The sequence below is a fragment of the Osmerus eperlanus genome, chromosome 21 (assembly GCF_963692335.1).
Source record: "Osmerus eperlanus chromosome 21, fOsmEpe2.1, whole genome shotgun sequence".
Classification (NCBI taxonomy): domain Eukaryota; kingdom Metazoa; phylum Chordata; class Actinopteri; order Osmeriformes; family Osmeridae; genus Osmerus; species Osmerus eperlanus.
The window spans coordinates 6,861,726-6,885,785 of record NC_085038.1 but is presented as its reverse complement, the minus strand read 5'-3'; the positions used below and the strand labels follow the sequence as shown (position 1 = coordinate 6,885,785).

The following is a 24,060-nucleotide window of genomic DNA, read 5'->3' as shown; positions in this document are numbered from 1 at the left end:
CCAATTATATGGCATTGCACAGGATGTCAACAATCGTTTTACAGCAATTAAAAAGTTTACGTTTTCTGAGAGAAAACAAAGATAGATCCTATTTACAGCGCTCTTTCTCACTCTTAAGAAATACATAGTAATCATCTGGTTTTAGCCTTCATATACTATAGCAGAACCTCCCCCAGCCACGAGAGGAGATAACGCTCTTTACTCTTATCATCCATAGGTAACTGAGCAATTGCGCGCATGCTGTGCAGCACAGCTGGTATGACAATGCCAGGTATCTATATATCATCCCCTCTGTCACGCATTAGATCTGACAGACAATATGCCACGACATCAAACAAGTTGAATTCCTGTAGTGTTGGAACGTTGGGCTTGAGACCAACACAAATCGACTGGGTTGGACCCTCTGCTAAGCCTAGTCCGGCAATGAATGATTGAAGAAATGATGGTGTTGTGTTCTACAAAGGGCAGAGAGAGGGAGGGAGGGTGGAGGTGAGGGACTGAAGGGAGCGGCCTGGCTGGTGGAGGAGGCAGGAGTGACACTCACACTGGACGATGTGGGAGACGAGCAGGGCCGCGGTGCTGTCGTTGCAGGTCAGGCGCCCGCTGGCCAGGTCATGCTTTATCTGCAGGGCAAACAGGTACCTGGAACCACGAGAGGGAGAACAGGAGGGAAAGGGAGGGAGGGAGGGTGAAAGAGAATGGGGGAGGGGGGGTTAGAGAGAAGAGGGAAAGAGTAGGGGAAAAGAAACAGAAAGGTGAAAGATGGAGAGAAAGGGGGAGGCAGGGATGGAGTTTCAAATAGTTTCGATGTTATAACGGCATATGCAGAAAGGCATCCCACGAGGTTGATGATGGCACCCTTTAAGCAATCACTCACAGAACAACCACAGTGGAGGCTGACAGCTGCAATCAATGCAGAACTGGTACATTACTTGACAGAGGGAAATATTGTATTCCCTCAAACGTCTAAAGTGACATGACTGGGACATTTCTCTCTCCATACAATGAAGGTTCGCTTGGATATGAAAAATACCTCAAGATCATTTCACTGCGGAGAAGATGCTGGCAGCTCATGAATATGCATACACACACCCAAGGGGTAGCTGACACAAATGGAAGTTAGAGGCTTGGTCAGTCATGCAGAGAACCGTGGCCTTGGTTCCCATTCTAAAACGAAAGCCTCCGCTTCACAAAGACTTCACTGATGTTCAGCAAACAGAACTGGAATAGTACAGGGCAGCTATCCACACCCAGAGCAGATTAAGCCTAATGTTAGGTGTTTTCAGTACAAGCTGTTATGTTAGTAATGAAACCACTACTCCGAAATCCAAACCCGCCCTAGCGGATTCTACAAAGGCAGGCCCCATTAACAGCCATTCACTGTCCTTGACACTGTGGGTACACACAGGCATGTGCCCGCTTGAGGGCAGTGATCTCAACTCCAAGGGCTCGTTAAACCGTTAAAACAGGTCTGCATCGGCCGAACCAAGCCTCCTCCGGCAGGTGTTTTGACTCCAATCTCAACGGTACCCTTACACCAGACCACTAAAAGGGGTTGTAAAAGGGATCTCCACTGTAAACATCTACCTGCTCAGGAAACCCCCCAGTCCACGGGCGGGTGAATGGAGGGGGAGGGGGAAGGCAGGAAGGCACCATGCCAAGGTCTTTAGAGGCCCATTTGTCCTATGCTTTCCTGAACAATCCAACCGTTCGCTCATTCCATTCACTCATATCAGTGGCATCAGTAACGTTAGACACACAACAGAGTCTGTTGAAAGGCTGAGGGGGCTCAGTTAGGAGCAGGGTTGCCATCCCTACAGAGTCATGTGACCGGGCCTGGGTCACGGATTGGCGGAATTAGTCAGCAAAAGAGAGTTCTATGACTAGAATGTTTTGATTTCCCTTGATGCCATATGTATGGCTTAGCCACCGATATCAACAGGAACTGACACATGTAGGCCGAGGGAAAACATTGAAATGTTGAGTGTTTCTTTTGGTAGGATTAAAATAACAAGTACAATGCCAGGACATGGACACAGCTACAGTATATAAACTGTAATTAGCTGTAGCTTTCATGTGTTTAACTCTGTTTACACAAGCAGAAAAGCACTAGGACAGGGTTTGTCACTGATGGGATAAGAAGATTACAAAAAACGCTTGAAGCTTGACATCTCTAATCTCTACAATATTATTGGCAGTGGACTTTGGTCGGACCACCCGTGGTAAAACCAGTCAGGCACCTCAGAGAGAGAGAGAGAAAAAGAAAGAAAAAAATGAAAGTAATATGCAAGCTGGCACAAACAGAAGGGAAGGATAGTGCTAGGGCTAGCTAATGGTCTCTGGATGTCAGCCGGTTCCATGGTGCCATTAATATCCCAGACCTTTTGACCCAGAACCCAGCTATGCATTTTAAAGAGCCCAGATGTATGAGGGTTGAAATGAGGCATTTTTCAAGGCCATGCAGACTTCCATCTTAAAGCTGACAGCTGTGTTGGGGACATGTATAATGGGCCATGGAGCGTTCCTCTAAACGAACAATAGGGCCTTAGTGTCACTTTGTCCACAATGTCAAAATAACCCAATTATGCACAGTGCACAAACATTATTCAGCCTAACAGGGAAACCGCTTCTGACTTGAGACTTCAGTGTTTTTCTTAAACCAGTCAAAATCTTTACATAAGTACGAGGCTACCGTTACTGCTAAAGAGGTCACCATGCTACAGTAGCACTTCACCATCATCACTTCTCCACGTCTGTCTCCCAGTTGAGGAAATATTGACTCACATGGGAACGACCGAGAGGCAAACAAAGGAAGGAGGTCTTCTGACCACTTCCTGTGATAGTTTGTTTAGGAGTCTGCTCCTCTTTTGGAACCTGGGAGTTCTTTACGGAGAGAGATTCCCAACATGCAGACTAGGGACAAAGACCACCTGGTTGTAACACATTTATTGACATGGCTAAATTCACTGGGAGGGTGTGTTAGCGCCGGTGGCAGGCATTCATCTCACCTGGTCAATTCCTCCAGGAGCTGTGTGTGGTCGGGAGGGAAGAACTTCACCACAAACCGAAGGATGGTGTTCTTGGGCCCTGCAAAAAACAGTTTAAAATAGTGTGAAGGAGATGGGGAGGTCAGCCAGAGCAAGATGAACAAACCGCTAACAATGGAAAGATCACTATCTTGAATTTGATAGGATCTTATCAGCTGCATTGACATGGCCTTATTCCAATTCAAATGCCAAGCACAATTAAAGGATTCTTCTTTCAAGATAACTGTTCTACCTAATACATCACTGGAGAGTTGGAAGAGGTTATCACACAGACGGGAGATCAAAGCAGCCTTTGGAGGGGAGGAGAGGGGAGGGAAAAAAGAGGAGATATGGAAAGGAGGAGTGAAATAAATCTGCCTATGGAGGAGGAGAGATCTGTTTGTAGAAAAAGAGGCAAGAGATGGCTGACTATATCTATGAAGGAGAGGACAGGAGAAGAGGCCAGACAACTCACGTCTAATCTGCTTCAGGGTCGGCTTCAACAGGTCCAACCAAACCTGCAGGAGAAAGTCACACCAACTCAGAACAGTTACATCATATTATATTTGGTTGTTCAACATAACTATCATTTTTGCTACAGTAGGGTCATAATCTGGACAGTCTGATATACGTGTGTGTGCGCGTCTGCACGTGTGCGTTTGTACATGTGTATGCAGCATTTCAGAGCGGGCATTGTGCTGAAGGTGTCACACCAATCACTCTGACAAGTCCGACCTTGAGGTGAGCTGCATGGATTCCTGCCAGCTGCTCTCAGCATGGACAAACTGATGAGCTGAAGTACGGCACACAGTGCACACCATGACCCCAGAATGACCTCGCTCCACTCCTCACTCTAAAACCCTCAATGTGTTCGATTCAAATCAAGTGCACCTCACACATTCGATTAATATTTGAGAAGCCTTTTTGACCCAGTTCGGTCTGATATCCTTTCCATTGCCCACATGCTGCCACAATCTCAGTTTTACAGCAAAATCCAGATTTATCGCCCACAGATAGCTCAGCAAACGTATCAAATTTACTGGGGTATGTGAAGGTGATCTTATCTGTCCCGCTTGGGTTCTCCCTGGCAGGATGTTGAAAGTCTTTATCCTTATTTCATGAGCACCAAGCTGCAGCGGCTGCTACCGCTAGCGTAGCTAACTAGCTGCTCTGTTGACACCTGAGGCTCCTTATACATCCCCAGGTGGCTCCCAAAGAGACACAGTGTGGGCAGTAGACCATGGGGCTTTTAGGAGAGGTAAGTGACCTGCTCCAGTCACCCTCCATCCATTGTCTGACAGAACTGGGGCTTTTTTGTTTTAATCAGAAGATTAAAACAAAAAAAGGAGTGGGTGCACTTAAAAAGTTTATGTCACGACGACAGAGTTCTCTTCGATGGAGACTTACCATCATCTTGCGATGGTCCTGGTACTCCAGACCAAAGTAGTCTCCCTCCACCAAGTTGAGGTGGGCACACACCAGGTCAAACAGTGCCTTGCCGAGGGAGCGTTGCTGCAGGGACACAGGGGAGAGGACAGTTAGACACACTGGACAGTGGACCACGTCTCACATCTGAAAATTCACGTTGAAATGCCATATACAAGATTTGAGCTGGTTTGTAGTAGAGCAGCTAACTTGTACACATATTGCTCAGCAAATGTCTCCATTCCCCCAGCTGGTTCTAATTAGCCCTGCAAGCTTTGACCCCGATGTCAGTCTGGCCTGGTAAAAAAGAAGCAGCATGAGCTAGCTACTAACAGGAAAACAGGGCTCAGCTGGCATTTACACCAATAACCTGGGGGGAATGAGGTGTGTGTGTGTGTGTGTGAGGGTGTGTGTGTGAACCTGGCATTCACTGCAGTCTGTCTAATGAAGACAGATACTAATTAATCATAATTGAGAGTGTGAGTCTTCACACACAACACGAAAGCTACTACGCTAAGGTAGTCAAGTCAAAATGGTACACCCCTCATTCACAGACAATCATAAAAAATAAACATAATGGGTATGATGACAAGCATTCTTTCCTATGCCCCTCACTGACTCACACCTCACCATAGCCCTGGGTTGATAAACACCCTGTCTCCTTTCAGTCTAGCCCCGCCAGAATGTTTCATGCTTTTCCCTTCTAGACAGTGCATGGCAGAGCTATGCGAGTGTTTACAGTAGTGCAGGACTGGAACCAGCTACCACCCTCCATAGGCCCATCAAACACACCCCAGAGACAGCTGGGGAAAGTACAGAGGAACAAACACCTTCAACATTCAGGCCATACTGTATATATCAAGAGCCATTTATCTTTGGGGATCCACAAACACACCGAGTGTTTCTCAACGAGCACCAACTGTCTTTTATCCGCTTGCATTCACTCAGACACCAGCCTCCTAGCTTTGTTCTTCTGCAGGGCTGTTTCAAATGAGAGAAGAGGGAGTGTACTGTGGAGCAGGAGCTCGTGTTGCAGGAGAGCAGGGAATACAGGGAGGGAGGGAGGGAGGGAGGGAGGGAGGGAGGGAGGGAGGGAGGGAGGGAGGGAGGGAGGGAGGGAGGGAGGGAGGGAGGGAGGGAGGGAGGGAGCATAAGGGTGCAAACTGTGGAGTCTGCCAAGGCTGTCCCCATCTGGCCTGAGCCACTGGTGTGTGCATGAGCCAGCTGACTGCTGACCGCACTGGAACAGACGGCAGGTGTACACACACACACACACACACACAAATCAACGCACACATGCTCACATTAGCTCATACACTATGCATCGCTGCATGTAGTTAGCCTAATTACACTATGATGAGATATGAGGATGTATTATATTATGTTTAACATCATATGAACTGATTAAATCACACGTCCATAAAATAGGTGGGCCTGAATGAAAACATGTGGAAGAAAAGCACCAAGGAATAAACCTCAATACAATGGACGGTATGGTTGTGTTGACAATGCATGACTTTTACAGTTGACAAGTTGAATGACTGACTGACTGGATTAAGCTGGCTAAACTAATCTGGAACCGGATGAGATGTATAAGTGTGTGAAGTGCAAAAACCCTGCCCCCCTCCTACAGTCCCTGGCATTGTGCCGGCTCCATCGCGAGTATAGTGAAGGTGTCAGCAGATCACACAGTAGGATCTCGGAGTGTGTGTGTGTGTGCGTGTGTGTGTGTGTGTGTGTGTGTGAGATGTCCTTGACCTTCCTCATACGGTTCCCAGCGGGAGTCAGGCATGTTCTGTAGCCGACAGCAGAACAGTCCCATTCCTCTCCGCCCCTCAGCTTGGTGCTCCTATGAGAACCACATGCAGGGAGACATGTGGAGGTGCATGCAGCCCCCTGGCTGTCTATAGCTGCTCTGAAGGAAAGCGGTGCATAGGTACAGCCTGCTTACTGGTTGGATGTGTGTCAGAGTGAAGCTACTCGTGTAGCTTAGTCCAACCAGGTTGTGTAGCTCGGCCCACACTTCAGGGCACTATAACTTCTACTGAAAGCCATTATTAGGCTGCATCTTAACAGCTGGGGAGAAGGCCGATCCTATTCTAAGAGGAGGTTTGATCTCACACGGAAAAATCGGAGGCTGATGTATTAATAGCGAAGACAAAGTAAATATTTATGCAGAGCCTTGTTTGGAGTTCTCAACGCTGTTGGTTTTGGACGGGGGACAGAATGCTGGTCTCATTCTAAAACGCCTCACGTAGCCTGGGAGGATACAGTGGTCAGTGTGTGTGTGCGGGGGGGGGGGGGGGGTGCAGTATCTTCCAAATCTTCTCGAAACAACTGGAATGATGGTCCTTCCATAGGGTGCTGGATTTACTGTGTATACAGTAAATAACTTAATGTTCCATTTTGCCATGGTCATATGTCGTGAGCTTCCATGCCTTGAAGAAGCTTTGCTCTTAAGGTTAATAGGGTGAGCTTGTTGCATTACCATGACAGCCTAATGAGGATTGACGTTGCTCGCTAACAATGAAAGCAAGAGACAGAGTGGTGACAGTGCTAAATGCTCAGCTACCGTCCACCATTCCCAGGAAGTGCATCCTCCTAAGCGATTCATTCCTGGGGTGTACCGTGGGAGAAAATACGTTTTTGTCTCAAAATGGTATAACAGCTGGTCCCATGACTTGTGATTAAAAGCACTGGCTGCCTCATAAAAATGTGAAACGCTAAAGAAAGGTTGAAAAGTAATCTAACAAAGCCTGTTTAAGGACACTCTTCCACTTAGGGTAGATAACCACAGTATATTGGTCTGGGTTGCACTCCTCTCCAAGAACAGCTCAGTCCAATATTGATTCACTTGGCAGAGTCCTGGCCGAGCCAACAGGCCAGAAGAAAGCCCAGCTAAATTACAATCGGCCCATTCATCAGTAGCGATGAATGGTTCTTTATTAGCACCGCTGTGTTTCTCCCTGTCTGAGAGATACAGCCTACTCTAATAAATGCTGTCTGCCTTCTTGAGCAGACTTAAGACTTAAAGCACCAGAGGGAAAACTTTATGAACTTCTACCCTATGAGTCATTTTGGGGATGACATGCGAACCTAGGTAATAAAAGGGCTGCAGTTCGACCCTAAACCCAGCAGAGGTGAGATAAAACTTTCCCCCTCAATGCACATTTCACACACTAACTTTAGCCTTGGAAGCTGCATTGACAACAAGTTGGCTCATTCACTGACCAGCTGGGGTATGTTAAAATGTAAAGATAATAAATGCCAGGTCCATTTTTACCCAGTTGTCTCTATCGGCCCTGTGACCAACACACAATCATCTACCACTAGTCCCTTTAATATAATTAGAGGGCATTTTCATCTGACAAGGAGACCAAACAGTACGTTTAAAATGAGCACTGTCCTAGCTTGTTGGGAGAAGGTTTCAGCTCTACTGTTCCACATCCATTTCCTGGATTTGGTGGGCTGGTCTCCTGTAGTTATGGCTACAGCTCGCCAGGCGAGAGGAACACAATCAAACGCAACCTAATAAGAAAGAAATACAAGCAGAGGTCACTGATACAGTGTCTTCAGGAGATGAAACTGGTACATCAGCCCAAATCAGGGCAGCTACGAAAGCAGCTCTGACCTCGCTTGGTATGGGTTTCACGCTACTGATGTTACACTACCTTGCACTCCTGACCGGAACAGACAGCCAAGAGCTCAACATTTAGAGAAAACCCCGACTGGGCTAGGAGGAGTGTGCTCAGATGTTTCCCAGAGCAGGGCCTGGCTAGACTAATGTTACAGTGGGATAGGGACCAGATGGGCCTGGCCGATGATAAGGCTCCTCATGGAAAAACACAGGGGTCAAAAAGTGGAGAGCTGGACTGGTGGGAGAATCAACACCGCTCCCTCTGCCCCGTGCAGGAGAAAAACGGATTAGTGTCGACTAGGGGCGAGAACCTGCAGAAGGTCCGAAAACAGGGAAAGAGAAGCCCTGAAAGGTACCGTTGCAACCCAGATCCACCCTTCTTCCATGTCGTTCTCCAACACACCAGTCCTCAAGATCAGAACCTTCACACACCGCCCAGGCCCTGGAAAGACAATCTTGAGAAGGCAGAGTGGTTTAGGTTAAACTACTTAGCATCCAATTCCTTCGAACTGCAGCCAAGCAAACCAGCTCTGTGAGAAAGCTTGGGAAGGGGAATATCCTCAAGGAAAGTGTCAGCAGCCAGGAAAAATGGCTCAAGCCCAGCTATTTGGGATCTTGATGGCACTACAGTAAATCAAAATGACAAGTCTAGTGATGAAATGCTACAGCATGTCAGATAAATTGAGTAACTAGGACAGGGGGATTTTAGCTGTCTTTGTTGAAGGCATCATGGACAAGCATTTTAAAACAGGGAGTTTCAGTACCTGCAAACACATAAAATATATGATCATTTATTAGTAAAACACTGTGAGCAACTTACTAAAAGTAAATGCTATGTTTTAAGGTATTGTGACAACTGGCAGTAGTACTACTAGTCCAGTAGTATCTGACCATCAGCCGGTACCAACCAAGCCAACCTCACCACCTCAGGTTGTTGTGTGCAGCACTGTGTTTCTGGGTTAATGATTGTGAACTGTTAATCTCCAGGTCATGATGCCCTACTGTTGAGGAGGATGCCTGGAAACATATGCTGCAGCCGGGGGAAGGCAGAGGTCAGAGCTTGTTTAGCTGGAGGATTAGACAGCACTGGCATACTACTACTCTAACTTCACCACAGCCATACTCTCGGACAAACATCAGTCTGTGTGTGTGTGTGTGTGTCCTTAGTCTTCTACGTAGGGGTGGCAGATCATCTGGCTCACTGAGGGAAAGAGGAAAGGGATTATAGGACAAATCACGAAAGAATGTTGGAAAGGAGACAGAGAGAGAGAGAGCACAAGGGAGAGGACCACGGTATATAGGTTGCTAATTGTATGCACTCAAATCCCACACTGAAATAGGCCAGCGATGAAACGAACATGAAAGCTGTTTCAATCTCTTCCGAGATGAAAACTGTTCTGTGGGTGATGCAGGTCAACAGTTTGTCCACCAAAAAAACGAGCAATGAGGACCTGGGCAATCTCAAAATGTAAAGTCCATTAGAGCTCTAGCTAAGTGAAACTGTAAGAAAACAGCACTCTTTAAATCACACACAATGAAGAAAAAAAAAAAATAATCTGCAAAAGCTTTGAAGCACCAAGCAGAACAGGAGCATACATTCATAACGTGAGAGGTAAACAGTGTACCATGGCCATAAGCACTGGGGCACTTCTCCTTGTACATCAAAGAAAACTGTTGTGAAAATGTGCAGGCTGTGGGGCCGCATGCCTCAGCATACACTGTAACACTTAATAATCATCATTAGATTTACGACGGACTGCAGAGCATAGCTCACTGGCAGTCCCTGACAGTGATGATGGCCTGATGGTATGTTGTCCAGAAGGGGTTCAAACGGAGAGCAAAGCAGGCAACTCTAGCCTGTAGTCTGCTCCAGAAATGACTACAAAGTTCTAGTGAAATTATGAAACACTGCAAAGGCCTGGACACTTCAATATCAAATGTTTTTGATTTTCATGCACATTCCTTCGCTCCGCTTTGTCTTTGAGGAGAATGGGTGGAGACAGGCAGTCAGTAAGGAGCCCTCGTTCACTTGAACTTCCAGAGGCTTCTGGGAGTAAGCCCTGTAGGCCCCTGGATTCTCTATGGAGAGCTTCGGGAGTGTTCCAAAAAAGAAAAGGGCAGATTAAGAAACACTCCTGCCTTTTCAGAGTCCAGCAATAACTCATCAACGCATAAAGAGGATTTAACAGACATGAATCTGGACCTCTCAAGATCACAGACATCATTGAATGAGACTGATTTTTCCATGGAAACCGGGAGAAAGGAGTGTTAGGAATTTAGGAGTTCATGGCTGGATTACTCGGATAAATATAAAGAAGAAACTGGTTGAAAAGTATGTTTCTAGGGAGCACTTCCAAGTGCTGAGGTTTCACATGGGACAGTTTGTAAACATGGGTTTCACATGACATATCGGGAAGTTGATTTGTACAGCTGGATCGGAGGAAGGTCAACTACCGCTAGAATCCCGAGAAAAACCACAGGAGGGTCCTTTGAAGGAGACAAAACCCATTTCAGCCAAAGTGCTCAAAGTGCACATTCATTAGCCCAATCACGGCTGGTTATGTAAATGTCTCCTTGGAAACAGAATAAATCGCTTCCTCAGAGCAATATGTCAGTGCTGCTCAACAAGCTCTTAATGGAAGGGTCCGGAAGCTTGGAGAAGAGGGGGTGGGGGTGCAACACCCTCTTCCCCCTCTGCTAGGCCAGACCCTCTCCAGTGGAGCCTCTGAATGGTAGGCACCCAGCTGGGAGGAAACATGATTGGCCAGGGCTCAGCTGTGTCCAGGGCCAATTAGATTTTCTCTTGTTTCTCGTTGACTCGCGGGATGAATGACAGCCTGGATAGGAACAGACATTGTGGGTCAGTGATCGCATGCATTCGACTGGTGTTTTACTGTAACTGTGGCCACTGGTAACCCCAAATGGAGCCTTAGGAAGCAGCAGAGGTTGAGGGAGGAGAGCAGCGGTGGTGAGTCACGCTGGTGAGGTGGCCACCCTTCAGACCATGGTGGAGGTGGGCGGGAGAGCAAGGAGACGACCAAGCAACCTTCGGAGCAAATCAACAACACACACGCACACAAGCTCTTGAATTGCAAAGTGACTAACTGCCTCGCTGGCATATCCTCACTTGACATTCCTGCGGTTGGAAACATTGAAGGGGGTTACTGTAAGGCAAGGACATATTCATGGGCAGAAGGCAGACATCTTGGGTCTTTAACAGTCAAACAACAACATTGCCATTTATTTGTGATTGGATGCTTGTGATTCATTTGTTTAGAGTGTACATATGTATACATTCACATGTATATGTGTGTGTGTGTGTGTGTGTGTGTGTGTGTGTGTGTGTGTGTGTGTGTGTGTGTGTGTGTGTGTGTGTGTGTGTGTGTGTGTGTGTGTGTGGGAGGGGGGGGGGGTTAGGTAGCAAGAGAGACGTGGCTGTGGTTAGAGAGTTCTAGGCTCATTAGACCGTCTAGGTTCAAAGACGGGATCCAGACAAAACATTGCCGAAGCTGCAGTAGAGGAGGTGAGTAGGACACTGAAGCACTGCAGGGCACAAGGAGAGAGAGAGAGCAAGGAGAGACATAGAGAGAAAGAAAATGAGAAAGATGTTGAGACAATAAAAGGGGATTTGATGAAGGAGGACAAAGCAGGGAAGGGAGGGGGGGGGGGGGGGGTTGAAGAGTAGCATCTTGTTCAAACCTGAAACTGGGGTTTTACCCTGGATGGGTTTAACCCTAGTGAGACCCTTTCACTTCAGATATCTGTTAACCTACAGTGCTTTCCCAGGTCAGTGAGCAAGGTCAGCCCACTCTGCTGGCTAAGATGTGTTTTGGACAAAGTTAAAGGGATAGAAAAAGATTGGCTTTTAGTCAGGGAGATATAAATGCGTCAGAAAATAATGAAGCTGTCTGTGCAACCACAGGGGTACATTCAGTACTAGACAAACAGGACGCATACCTGAAAAGGACAGATTTTACCAGTTTCCATAGGAACAAGGAAGGCTTGGCTGGAACCTTCTTCCTGGCTGGAGGCGAATGGTTTATGCCCTCACAGAAGAACCATGCTGCTAAGGCTCTAGTACCATCATGTAAATGCATTTTGCATTATTTAGAATCTTGATTCCCATCGCCATAGGCAAGGCAAAGAGACAGCCATTGAGAACATTACCATAATAACTTGAAATTGCTTCACAACAGCAAAGGCCTTGTCGACAATCGGCTGGAGGAATTCATGGCCCGGTGCTGCCCTCAGAAACACTCAAACAGAGGGCTCCCATGTCTATTCAGAGCCTATGACTTCATATAATCACCATCAGTATGGTTTTGGCAACGTCAGAGAGAGGGTCCGGGTGCTAAGCTAAAGCTGGAGGTTTTTTAGCAGAGCAGGTCCATACTGAGGGTTATACAGGGAGCTTGGCCAACTGCCTCTGTTAGTTCTAGAACCGTTCCAAGAACTGAGTATACACCTGTGTCATGTAGAAATAAAGAGAAGTGCAAAAGAGAGAAAGACAAAGTAAGCACTGACAGAGCTACTCCTATGTTTATGCTAGGTTGGTCACATCATTCTGAACAATTACAAGGCTGTATGTGGAGGGTACCACAAAAGTTTTATTTTTGTTCTAAATTACCACCCTGAGAAGCCAAGAAAAGTTATTTTCACTTCTACTACCCGCCGAAAGAAAAGAAAAACCTACAATACTAAGAAACTCCTGACATGAATACTAATTTGATAACTGATAACTGCACAGAACTAATTTTCCAGCCATGAAACCACCCAAGCGGAGATCCCCTTGGGGGCAGACCAACAGTAATAGGATGTGTTCAGCCTCAAGACATGAAGGAGCTGATACAATATGGTGAACATATGTAAATGCACACTCAAGTGCTGTTGTTGAGTCAAAGCATGTTATACGTTTAGGATCCTTTATCATATACTAATGACTCCCTGGGCAGGGGGAGGGAATGCTAGTGAACAAGACAACCCACAGTGTGTTTCAAGGACTAATGAAAGTAGCCTTGTAGTGGGAGTGGTGAAGCTACTGAAGCTAGTATGTAATAATCACTGTAAGGAAAGTGAAACCACCAGCCTGCTACATCACAATTGCTACATACAAAAGAAGTGGTCAAAATCAATTTACTGACAGCTATGCAATCTCATGTATCCTGCCACCACAACAGGGTAACTCTATACACATCAGCATTGCATGACTGTGTTGTAAGACAGTGGTCGGCGACCATTGGAAAGATGGTGGCTTTCTTCGGGTAGGAATCCCTGCTTGGGTAAACAAAGGTAAATTGGCAATAACCACAGCACGATGAGAGGCTCCATGGCTATGACTTATCTCTGTGCACAAACAACGAACTGAGTTTATTATTGGAAGTGTATTATTGTTAGTATTGGAAGTAGGGCTCTGATCTTGTTATCTCCCATCTAGAAGTCATCCGCTAGTATCCCCATTCCTGGAGGTGCAACATGAAAGCAAACATGCAGCTATGCATGACCTCCTGTATCTAGATCTTACATCTCCAGTTCTGACAGGCCACGTTCCCTGTCCCCTTCCTTCCTGGTTTTGGTCCAAAAAGTTAGGATGCTGCTGCCAGCATGCAAACAAATGAAGACAGCACTCCATGCTAGACATGCTGAACGCTATTAGGCCCACTGACTGTGACTGGAAGTCTGAAGGCTTAGAGATGGACAACAGGGAGACAACAGACCCAGTCTGGGAGAGGATTATCATGCTAAAGCTAATGGCAAACCTAGTACAGAGCTTTTGGGCTGGCCTTAACAATGCTCATCAAACACTCTTAATGCACTTTATCACAGAATTAGCATTAGCGCCAATAAGCTTTTACATGCATTAGAGGAAACAAAATATGCATGTGGTGCTGTTTGTGGTAGGATGAGGCAGGCTTTCGTCAGAATGCCACATGGGGAGTGTGAGGGTGGATGTGGGGGAGGGGGTTAGGCAGGGTTGTTTAAGGCTGGCCATAAGTAGGGAATTAAAACGGGATCTCCAGGAAGTTAAGCTGTGTGGTTCGAGGAGGGATATTGAGAGACCGTGCCATGATGGAATCACACCAGTGAATGACTATCCGTCCAGCGAAGGCTGATGCTTCACAGAGCCTCATCCATCCTGAAATGTCCCTCCTCACACAGGGGAGTCTGTGGTGAGGTAGGTCAGCGTATCCATCTGGATGAAACCTCTGGCAACACCAGCAGGCCGAGCAGAGATGATGATGATGAAAAGCTGCACGTACAGCTTAAGCTGTTGATCATCATGTCAGTGACTGGAGCATCCAAAACCAGTGATCCCATCACTAATTAATTCTTAGGTTCCTTACTCTCCTCACCTCCCCCCATCCCTCTCCTCACCTCCCCCCATCCCTCTCCTCACCTCCCCCCATCCCTCTCCTCACCTCCCCCCATCCCTCTCCTCACCTCCCCCCATCCCTCTCCTCACCTCCCCCCATCCCTCTCCTCTGCCTCTCCCCCGTGCTGTGGGACTGACTCGCTGGCTTCTAGATGCAGTGATTAGATGGTGAGATTAAGGCAGTGTAGGCCCAGTCTATGACATAAAAAAAAAACTGTCTGCCAAGTAACCAATCAGGTCCCAGCAGGTGGTGGTGGGGGGGTTGAGGCTCCAAATGGTCCTGGTGGGGTTAAGAATAACCAATGTCCAATCGAAAATCCTCCCTGACCCCAATCTGGAGCCCAGGGGGCTGGCCCTAGGCTTTCCAAATTGTTGTCTCTGAGGTCAGGGTTCACAAGGCTGTGACCAGCTCAACCACGATAGTAGGTTCTCAGAGAGCTCGACAGAATAGTAGTGAGATGATTACATTTTGATTGTGTAACGTGCAACATTACAAGTGTAGAGAATTAAACAGGCGCGTTACAGAATCTTCAGATCACAAAAACCTTCAGGCTGGTCATGAATGTGAGCAAGCAATGGGGACACTGGCCGGACTCACTTGAGGTCTGAGCTAGTGTTGTATTAAAGTCAGTCCTTGTCAGTAAGTAGGTGTGCTGGGAGAAGATACACATTCAAGGGTTACGGGCTAAGAACAGCATGACATTAACCAGCGGAGGTCACACCTACATTGTCATTCATCCTTCTATTTGGATTTTCCTTCTTCCACAACAAAACGGCCACTCAAACAAAGAAAAGAAAAAAAAACATAAAATGTTGATGTTGTGACATCATGGCAAATTGAAAGGAACTGGGTCAGAACACTTTTGTATGGGAAGATTTGGTGACAATCGTGTATGCTAATATAAGACAACCTCCTCCTTATTATGCACATAACAGATGAGGCTATGTTTTGTCATCAACCAAAACGACTGGATAGGCCGTAAAAACTATGTGTGTGTGTGTGTGTGTGTGTGCGTGTGCGGTATGTGTGTCTGTACGCTCAAATCATATATTCTTGTTGCTAGGACACCATTCATTCGGGAATACAGGCCTAATGCCCCTACAGATGGCTTGGCCTGCTATCAACAACATAATCGGAAGACACCGCAAATAGCTGGAAAAGTATTCCCTCAAACCCCCCACCCCTCCCGGTGATAAGAATACACTGTCGTGCACTGCAAAACAGATTTGGGAAGCGGTGCTATACCAAACACAAAGACCTAGTCAGTGAATGCCTAGATATCAAGCATTTCCTGTCTCTTGACCACCTTGCTGCTCAACCGTTGTGACCAAGACCAGAAACTAGCATCTGTGGAGCATCCAGAGCAACACAGATACAAGGAGAAGACAGGAACCTTGCCCAGGATACCGGCTGCACCACTCGCACTCTATTATTCATCTGATCTCCCAGGCAGCTGGTGGAGAGGTGGTGACAAGAAACGAGGGGAACATCAGCCCTTCGCTCCCACTGGGTGAATTATTCAGCGCGGGGAGCGTGTGATTGGTTGCGAATGCGCCCGGCATAAAGGTTACCATTCCTGTCGGGGTACTGACGTCTTCATAACACCCGTTGGCTGTGGGATTACAATAGAAGACTGGGGGAGAGAGACGTGCAGGGACATCTCAGCTGGAGGTGGCTGTCAGTCCAAGTGTGAAGACTAACACCCTTTGTATAACTTGGATAATGAGCAGCTTTGAAATGAACAACAGAGGTGAAACACTATCCTAAAAAATTAAGTAGGAAAACCCCCTGTAATTGTAATTCTCTTAACATGAGGCAATTTGCTCTCAATCCCTTTTGTTCAACAGAAACCTGCATGGTAAGAGGAAACTGTCTCTCAAAGCACGACTGCACAACCGGTCAACTAGGCACTGTGTTCAGACACATGCAATTTTCTATCTTTCAGTCGTGGTAGTGGTTATTCAAATGCCAGCCATGTTACACATTCCAGAATTTTAAAAAGCCTGAGGGATTCCATTGATAGTGCGTTCTATTCCAATCTGGTCAGAGAAAAGAGTTTGGCAAAAACAAGTTGAGCCAGACACAAGAGTCGTTGTGTAACCAGGGTAATATTTCTGACAGTTTCTCCAGGCTACAAGGTCAAACCTGAACCCAGATATTCTGCTACAGTATGATGATTCACAAACAACATCCCTTTGTAAACAAACCTTGAGGTTTTAAAGGGGAAATAGGTGAGTCCCGCTGAAAGACAAAGGCCTCTTTGTCTCTCAGCAAGCCAATATAATTTACACACGCTCTCTGCTCGCACACTAACCCTAGCATTGCATAGCCAGCAGGCTCCTAGATGTCAGTCGACTTTGGCATGGTCTGGCTTCAGGAAAATGTAAAATAACTGGAACAAAGCTAAACAACGAAAACAATCCAATCCAATCCCATCGTGGACTGTGGTTGGTCAGCCCCTGACCCACTGAGTTCCGAGCAAAGGGATAGTGGACAGAGGTGGGACGCCTACAGTGAGCCGTGTTCTGTCAGTGTTCCGTGTGGATATCAAGTGTTCCGTGTGGATGTCAGTGTTCCGTGTGGATGTCAGTGTTCCGTGTGGATCCTGCTCCACCCCCCTGCACTCGGAGCAAACGTAGCACCCCAGATGCTATGCTGTGATACAGCTGTGATTGTGTGCATGTGTGGGCTGGCATGTCTGTGTGTGAAAGGGGAGATAAATCATGCATAGCACAGCCAACACAAAACTCCAAGACTGATGGTAGAGAAATCCTGAACAGACCATCTTCCCCGCACACACACACTCACTAAAACCACAGACTCCAATCCTCAGATAGCTCAGACACACCCGTAGGGCTATGGCATACTAACTATCACATACAGACATATTTGCCATTTTCAAAGCCAATAACAGGCAACCAAAATAGCAGCAGAGACTACTCTAATTGCACCACAGCAGAGCAGAGCAGGTCTCTTTTCGTCAACTGGAAAGGTGAAAGGCTTCACTCATAAAATCATTCACAGAAGGAGCTTTCTGTAGCTTACAGAGCAGTGAAAGAGGAACAACCCTTAGCTGGGAAATCCAAAAAATCACTGGGTGCTCACAAAGTGGAATTTTCCCAATCCATCTGTCCACCTTTTCAAGTCCTCTTAAGCATGTCTGGAAGTATAGCAGTTCTTTGCAAAACACAGGAATTTAAAGAGCACAGAGGCCAATGCTTTTTGGCCACTCCATTAATTACTGTCGGCCCAGAGAAAACGACCAAGTCTTTTGAGTCCAACCCCCACCTTCAACTATCGTCTCCTTCCCATTTCCTGCTCTATTAGCCTGCCCATAGGAATACTGTGTTCAACACACACGAAGGGCAACCCCAATCACAATCACCACACAGTTAGCACAAAGGACTACAGGGGAACGCTTTTAGATACACCCATAGAAAGTGGCTAGTTTTGGTGACCCTGACGTATGCAAAAAGATTACAAAAGGTGAACGACTCAACTTTCAACTCCTATAAAGGAAACGTCTAAGATAGAGAGAGGATCCTTCTCTTTCATTAGCAATGGTTAAGACTAATATACAGAGGGTCTGTTATTTCAAATAAATTATTCAGACGTCATAGTAGAATTTCTACAAAGGCCCTTTTATGCACGTTTCTGAGCTAGTTTCCTAAGAGGAGACTGCAGATAGGCCCCCTTCTTAAGTTTTGTCTATGCAGCAGATACAGTATCAGTATTCCCTTTGGTATGGGGTGGAGGCTTTGAGACGGGAAGTTGGCCTTTTCCCATATCCTGTTTGTCTCCTGAGACAGTCTATAGTAAAAACACTTTTCCAAAAGCACTTAGCAAAAAAGTCAAGTCTCCTACAAAAGAATGGCAAGAATGTTCTGAAGAAAAATTCTCAATTCTCTGTCCTCCCATCCAGAGCATGCGAACCCAGCAATGGAGCTCGCTAAGCATTAATTCAGCAACAGAGGTCTAGCCAAACAGGGCTGCGTTCGACAGTCGGCAGACAGTCCCTGAAGGTGACATGGTAATATGTTAAGCAATCCCAGCACTTCTGTCCACTTCCGGGTGTAACCCTATGCACATCAGCACACAGGGACAAAACAAGGCTCAGGTTACTGGGGAAGGAAACGGGCCGGCCCTGCAGGTCTGTAGCATGTGACTGCACCTTGGTTAACTTTCAACAGACACAACGAAACTAGGGTAACTTGTTCATGTCCGTTTTTCCTGCAGCTCAATTTCTTTACTCATCACCACAACAGGCCCACTGATATAAGTAAACACCAACTGGCCCATTTAGGGTGTTTTCTCCCATGGGATCATGAATTAACACTTATCTTCACTATTAAATGTGGCATCAGTCCACAACTCACACCACTAACTCCCACAGGAAACCATGTAATAATCGGTTCATGTTAACAGTTCTGTGTGAAGTCCTGATGGGACTGTGAAGATAGATCTCAAGGATTCTTATTTAGGCCGGTGGCCAGGGCCTTCTATGGTCAGATCATGGAAAATGTTAGGGCTATCTCAGGAAGATTGTTATGATTCTGAAAGCTTGGCAGATCAATCTGCAGGTAAATAGAGAAAGTTCACCTGCAGCTCATTGACTGATCTTCAAAAGCTTCTGTAATCTCAATCCATCGCTACTCACCGATACTTCAAAGACCTCCTGGGTGTCGTCTAGCATCTGGACCCTGATGGAGACCTGCCGTCCGGGGGTCATGGCAGGGGGGCGCTGGCCTGGCTCCAGGGTGCTGATACCGAAGCTGTCAGGAGCCCCCAGCCTCTGGCCGGCAGACGGTCTGTCCACTGGCTCCACCATGGTTGACTCTGCTAGCCTCTGTTGACCTCTGGTAGAGTCACACCAACACCTGAGAAGAGAGAGGAGACACATCCAGTTCAGCATACGGACTAACACAACACCACAAATTCAAAAGATTACCCAGGAAGAGTTTGGTGAAAAATGTACATCCCTATCAAAGATCTGAAATAACCAATCTAAGAAATGTGTCAACTCCATGGCATTTATATTGCATCCTTTTCAATTTACTGTTATTTGCAGCACTGAACAAGACAAATAAAGGCTGATTAAGTCCCTGTTTGATTTATTTTGGGCTTGTACTGCCATCATTAGAAGGAGAAAATGTTTTTGATGTTAACAAACAGAAATGTTGCCACTGGGGAAAATCTGTTAATGTATGGTGTTGCAGATTGTTACAGAAGACACAACACCAGGTTAGCCTATTTGCAAAGCAGTCACTGGTCACCATGGGAACAAAAGTATTCACATCCAAAAAGGGGACAAGGACAAAGGTCTCTCTGAAGCAATTACTGTCCAGTCAGAGAATACCAGAATCCCTAGCACTTTTCTGCAACACAAAGAGAAAACTCTAATAAGATAGAGGTAAAGACTAGCTACTTCTCACCAGCCCTCCAGAGTTGAGATAGTGTTGACAGAAAGCACAGACAAGTCCAAATAAAAATCAAAACCAAAACAATAAAATGCAGAACTCGCTCATGATATCCTAGTTTGAGAAAAGCGGATGTTCATGTCTGATGTATGTCAGAATCTTGAAAGACTGTTGGGGAGCGAATTCTGAAGAATAAGTGGTGTGAACCACATTGGTGGTCAGTTAGCCAACAACAGCATGTCTCCAGCTGGCATTGCAAGTGGGAAGCCCCTTCATTCGACATCATAGCTCAGCTCATGACCTGAGACGATCTGAGCTCTATGGACCAGATGAGACAGTGTCTGGAAACAAACACACATGGGTTTGGAATAAAGCAGGTCATATTCAGACAGGATACAAGTGGTGATAGTGGAAGTGGGATGAGATGGAACACATACTTCTTGCCCTCAGGCTGCTATAGTCTGTGAGCAGCGGTCTGGAACCAAATAACCCCCTGCCAGCGAAGTGTCTACCAAACATGCCATGGTTGTGTTGTCATCTTCAGGAGATCTTACCAGTCCCAGACAGGCAATGAAATACGTGTTTGTGTATGGATGGAGGAGGGGGTCCTTCTTCATGCGGTCTAAAAAGCATGTCACCACACGTTATCTGGCCATGCCAACACTGAAAAGATTACTCTGACTTCACTGTCTGCCAAACTGTGGAGTCAGCAGACCCTCTCCCTTTTGTTCTTCTATGAAAACGTCTAACTCAAATCTCATAGCAATTAACAAGATTCCAATGGAAAAACATACCACCAGCAACTCATTATACCTTATTTGCTCAAAAATAAGTTAATGCACATTAGATATTCAATTACAGGCCTTTCAATTAAACCAAATCTTCCTAAAGGTGAAGGGACTACCAAAGGTCACAGAGAAATCAATTCTAATTTACTGATGGGGCTGCTTTCCTACCCACACTGGGACTCACCGAGCAGGCCCCCACAGAGCATGCTCGGTGACCTTGCATTGCTCTCACACCTGAACACAAACACACAAGCTGTAGGGAGAGGAGAAAGGAGGAGAGGACAGGCGCACAACGTTGCGGCTTTCCACAGAACCTCGTCAGCTAACACAAACAGGGCCATAAAGAGGCCCATTCTTCCATCGGAGGCCTCAAATGAGTACACAGTCACACATCTCTAAACCCAATAGCCTATTGAAAGCTGAGACACTTAGGCAATAAACCTAAACTTGATGAAGTCTCCAGGTGACTTATGCCTTAATAAGTGTTACCCACTAACAGATAATAACACTTCAAGTTGTTTACTTGAGTCTGTATACAACAATAAAAAATGCACTAGGGTAAGGACAACAGTATGCAGAAACGTTTTTACATTTTGTATCCACCGCCTTGTTTTAATTTCCTAAGAGGGATGCATGCAAGATGTTATCACTAGGCAATGCCATGCAATGTATTTTCATTTGGAGTCTAATGAAAAAAGGATATTTAACTTCCCCAAAAGGGTAAAGGAACAAAAAAATGGTTTAGGGATTATAACTTGTTAGCAACCTACACTGTGGTTCCCACTGAAACAACAGTATATTCTTTTCACACACCTTAACTCATCTGACAAAGGCTGAAACTGGAGACCAGCCAAGGAAGTGACCTAAATAAAGTCAAGTTACACATTACCAAGTTAGCCCACTTGATGCCATACTATTCTGGTCATGTTGTGTGTGTGTGTGTGTGGGGGGGGGGGGGGTTCCTTTTGACTTGAAACAGCACATTCAGGTTTTTGAGGGGTGGAAACAAGGATAGGCCTACCTAGTTGAGTGTGTACTAATCTGTGACTAAAAACTGGTTAACAATAAAACACGCAACCACCTCATTCACCTCCCTTCAGGCAAAAAGCTGCTGGATGTTCACAGAACATCGCAAAGATACAATGGGAGTAGATGTTAAATATCAAACTTCCTAAAAAAAAGTCTTACAATTAAGGTTCTCATGTCACTAAAGTAGCATACAGTTCTGGAACCGACTTTGGACACACAATTGATTAGCCTTGTGCCAGCTTCCAGATGACTGTAGTCCTGGAACCAGGGTTTGTTGACAGCCCAGCCTGCAACAACCATAAGGAATTAAACCAGAACGAGCAAATCCCAAACAAAGCCAAATGACTTTCCTCCCGGAACCACTGTCCCCTATTCACCTGCCTCTGAACTTGGTGGCTTGAGATTCCCCACGACTCTTACAGGAGACGTCAGACAGAGGGAGGAGGGTGAGACAAAGCATTTCTCTGGGGGACATAAACACGTAGGCTACACATTTCACTGCCACTGGTTTCCTGCATGTCTGTGGAATTTGTGTTGAGGTTAAGATGGTCCATCCATATTATCCCTCCAAATGTAGACTGTAGATTCTGAAACATGTTCAACAACTAACTATTGAATGATAGTGTAGGCTGTACAATTTAGTGTCACGTTGAAGGTGTCTGTCTACCTTGGCTACGAAGCATTAAACCTGCCCATTAGAGGTGCCTGTGTGTGATCAAATACACTGATTGAAAGCATGCCAGATGTCTTCAATGTTACCCTGCCTAGTCTCTTAGTGAGTTCAGGGTTAAGGTTAGCATTATTCAATGGTTGCAGCTCACGTACCCCCATCTTCCATGACTGATAAGAGAAGTGAGTGCCACGAATCACCTGACACCAGCGACACAGAATGTAGGTTAGAGTAATCCTTTAGGGTTAGGGTTAAGATGGCAGAGGATGAAGCAGCCTTGTCCTGTGTCTACAAGCGTGTGAAGATAAAATATTATTTTATTCGCTTGGTAGTTCAGCAGAATGTATGTGATGTGTCCTATAAAGAACTCTGGCTACAGTGTAACAGCCAACTCAGGCTGCAAACTGTATGGTTTGGAATGGCAGGCAAAAAGAGTAGCCTAACTTGTATTCTGGAGTAGCAATGCCTTCCCAGACAATGTCGTAAAAAGTCGGTAGCTCTTTAACTATATTGAACATGGTCAACCCCCCTACCATTTGGCTACGTCCTCTGGAAGATCTAGGCGTATGGGAATCAAACCGCGTAGGCTACATTTGATAGGTTTCGCACTCAATGCAATGTTGGAATAAAATACTAGACTACAACTAAAAATGCAATTCACTAGGCATATATATAACCAATGTAGTTGTTGAATATGTTATCAAATCCGTACCCAGTGATCCACACATTTCTCACCTTGTGGAGAGGCGCGAGAGTCCTCCTTTCTTTTGAATACGGAGATTGTCCACGTGTATATTTCCAGACAATGGTAAACCATTCAACTGTTTCAAATGTTATTAATCCAAGAAACTAAACAAGCGGCTCCGGGACGTCAGTAGCCTACCGCCTAGACGCCATACCGGACCGTCTGACTAAAGCACCGCTGTTAGAATTGAATGTGGCTGGCTTCCATTGATCTTGTGTTACTCAAACAATAAAAGCGACAGTGCCTCCAGCATTCGTTACTGGCACTACACATTTTAATCCGCAGTGATTTGAGTGGAGCAACAGCATCGCCCAGCGACTGATTATTTTCATGACAGGTTGCTTTGACTAGCAGAAACATTTAGGTAATGTAGCCTAGACTTGGAGATACTACTAGCCTACACACATTGATTGTGAGAATTTACTGTTTTTCAGCTGCCCGTTCATGCAAATTACATCAGTGCACCTTAACCCTCTACTCAACCAAACAACATTTCTGAGCAGGGCGACATCTTATTAACTATCTTGCCTTCTGAAGTGTTTTGGAACATCGTGATTGTCTGCATCGAGGAAGAAAATAATAAACAGATGTATACTCAAAGGAAAAAGGTACTAAAAACCATTTAGTATTTTAACATACTGGTAAAAAAAAAAACTGCTGAAAAAGAAATTGGCCAGTACGGGGATCGAACCCGCGACCTTGGCGTTATTAGCACCACGCTCTAACCAACTGAGCTAACCGGCCAGATGAGATATCACCCTTGCTCTAATAATTATATTCTAAATATTATATGGATTATATTATATTTGTAGTCGATGCGGTCAGGTTAAGTAAATAAAGTCACCATATGTATACAGCATTTGCTGGCTTACTACTTCCTTTGCGTACATTGTCAGTCTTTTCCACCAGATTGTTCCCACTGGCGTCTATACGTGTTGTTTCTGGCGGCGGT

The 24,060-nt window shown here is 45.9% G+C and overlaps 1 protein-coding gene and 1 non-coding gene across 4 annotated transcripts in view; both read right to left on the bottom strand.

Moving 5' to 3' along the window:
• Nucleotides 1-23,347, bottom strand: part of farp1 (FERM, RhoGEF (ARHGEF) and pleckstrin domain protein 1 (chondrocyte-derived)) — a 40,177-nt gene extending 16,830 nt beyond the window's left edge. For 2 of the 3 annotated variants that reach the window (XM_062447698.1, XM_062447701.1), the window contains exons 1-6: nucleotides 23,099-23,347; nucleotides 19,117-19,336; nucleotides 4,434-4,538; nucleotides 3,502-3,544; nucleotides 3,009-3,087; nucleotides 545-642 (exon numbers count right to left, since the gene is read on the bottom strand). In XM_062447698.1, coding sequence (XP_062303682.1) covers nucleotides 545-642; nucleotides 3,009-3,087; nucleotides 3,502-3,544; nucleotides 4,434-4,538; nucleotides 19,117-19,287 — 496 coding nt within the window. In that variant the 5' untranslated portion in view covers nucleotides 19,288-19,336; nucleotides 23,099-23,347. Of the gene's footprint in view, nucleotides 1-544; nucleotides 643-3,008; nucleotides 3,088-3,501; nucleotides 3,545-4,433; nucleotides 4,539-19,116; nucleotides 19,337-23,075 lie in introns of all 3 variants that reach the window. The other variant, XM_062447700.1, reaches the window with a different exon arrangement.
• Nucleotides 23,348-23,778: 431 nt separating this feature from the next.
• trnai-aau (transfer RNA isoleucine (anticodon AAU)) lies at nucleotides 23,779-23,852 on the bottom strand. Its single transcript has one exon. It is a non-coding gene; the product is annotated as a tRNA-Ile (tRNA).
• Between the last annotated feature and the right edge of the window lie 208 nt (nucleotides 23,853-24,060).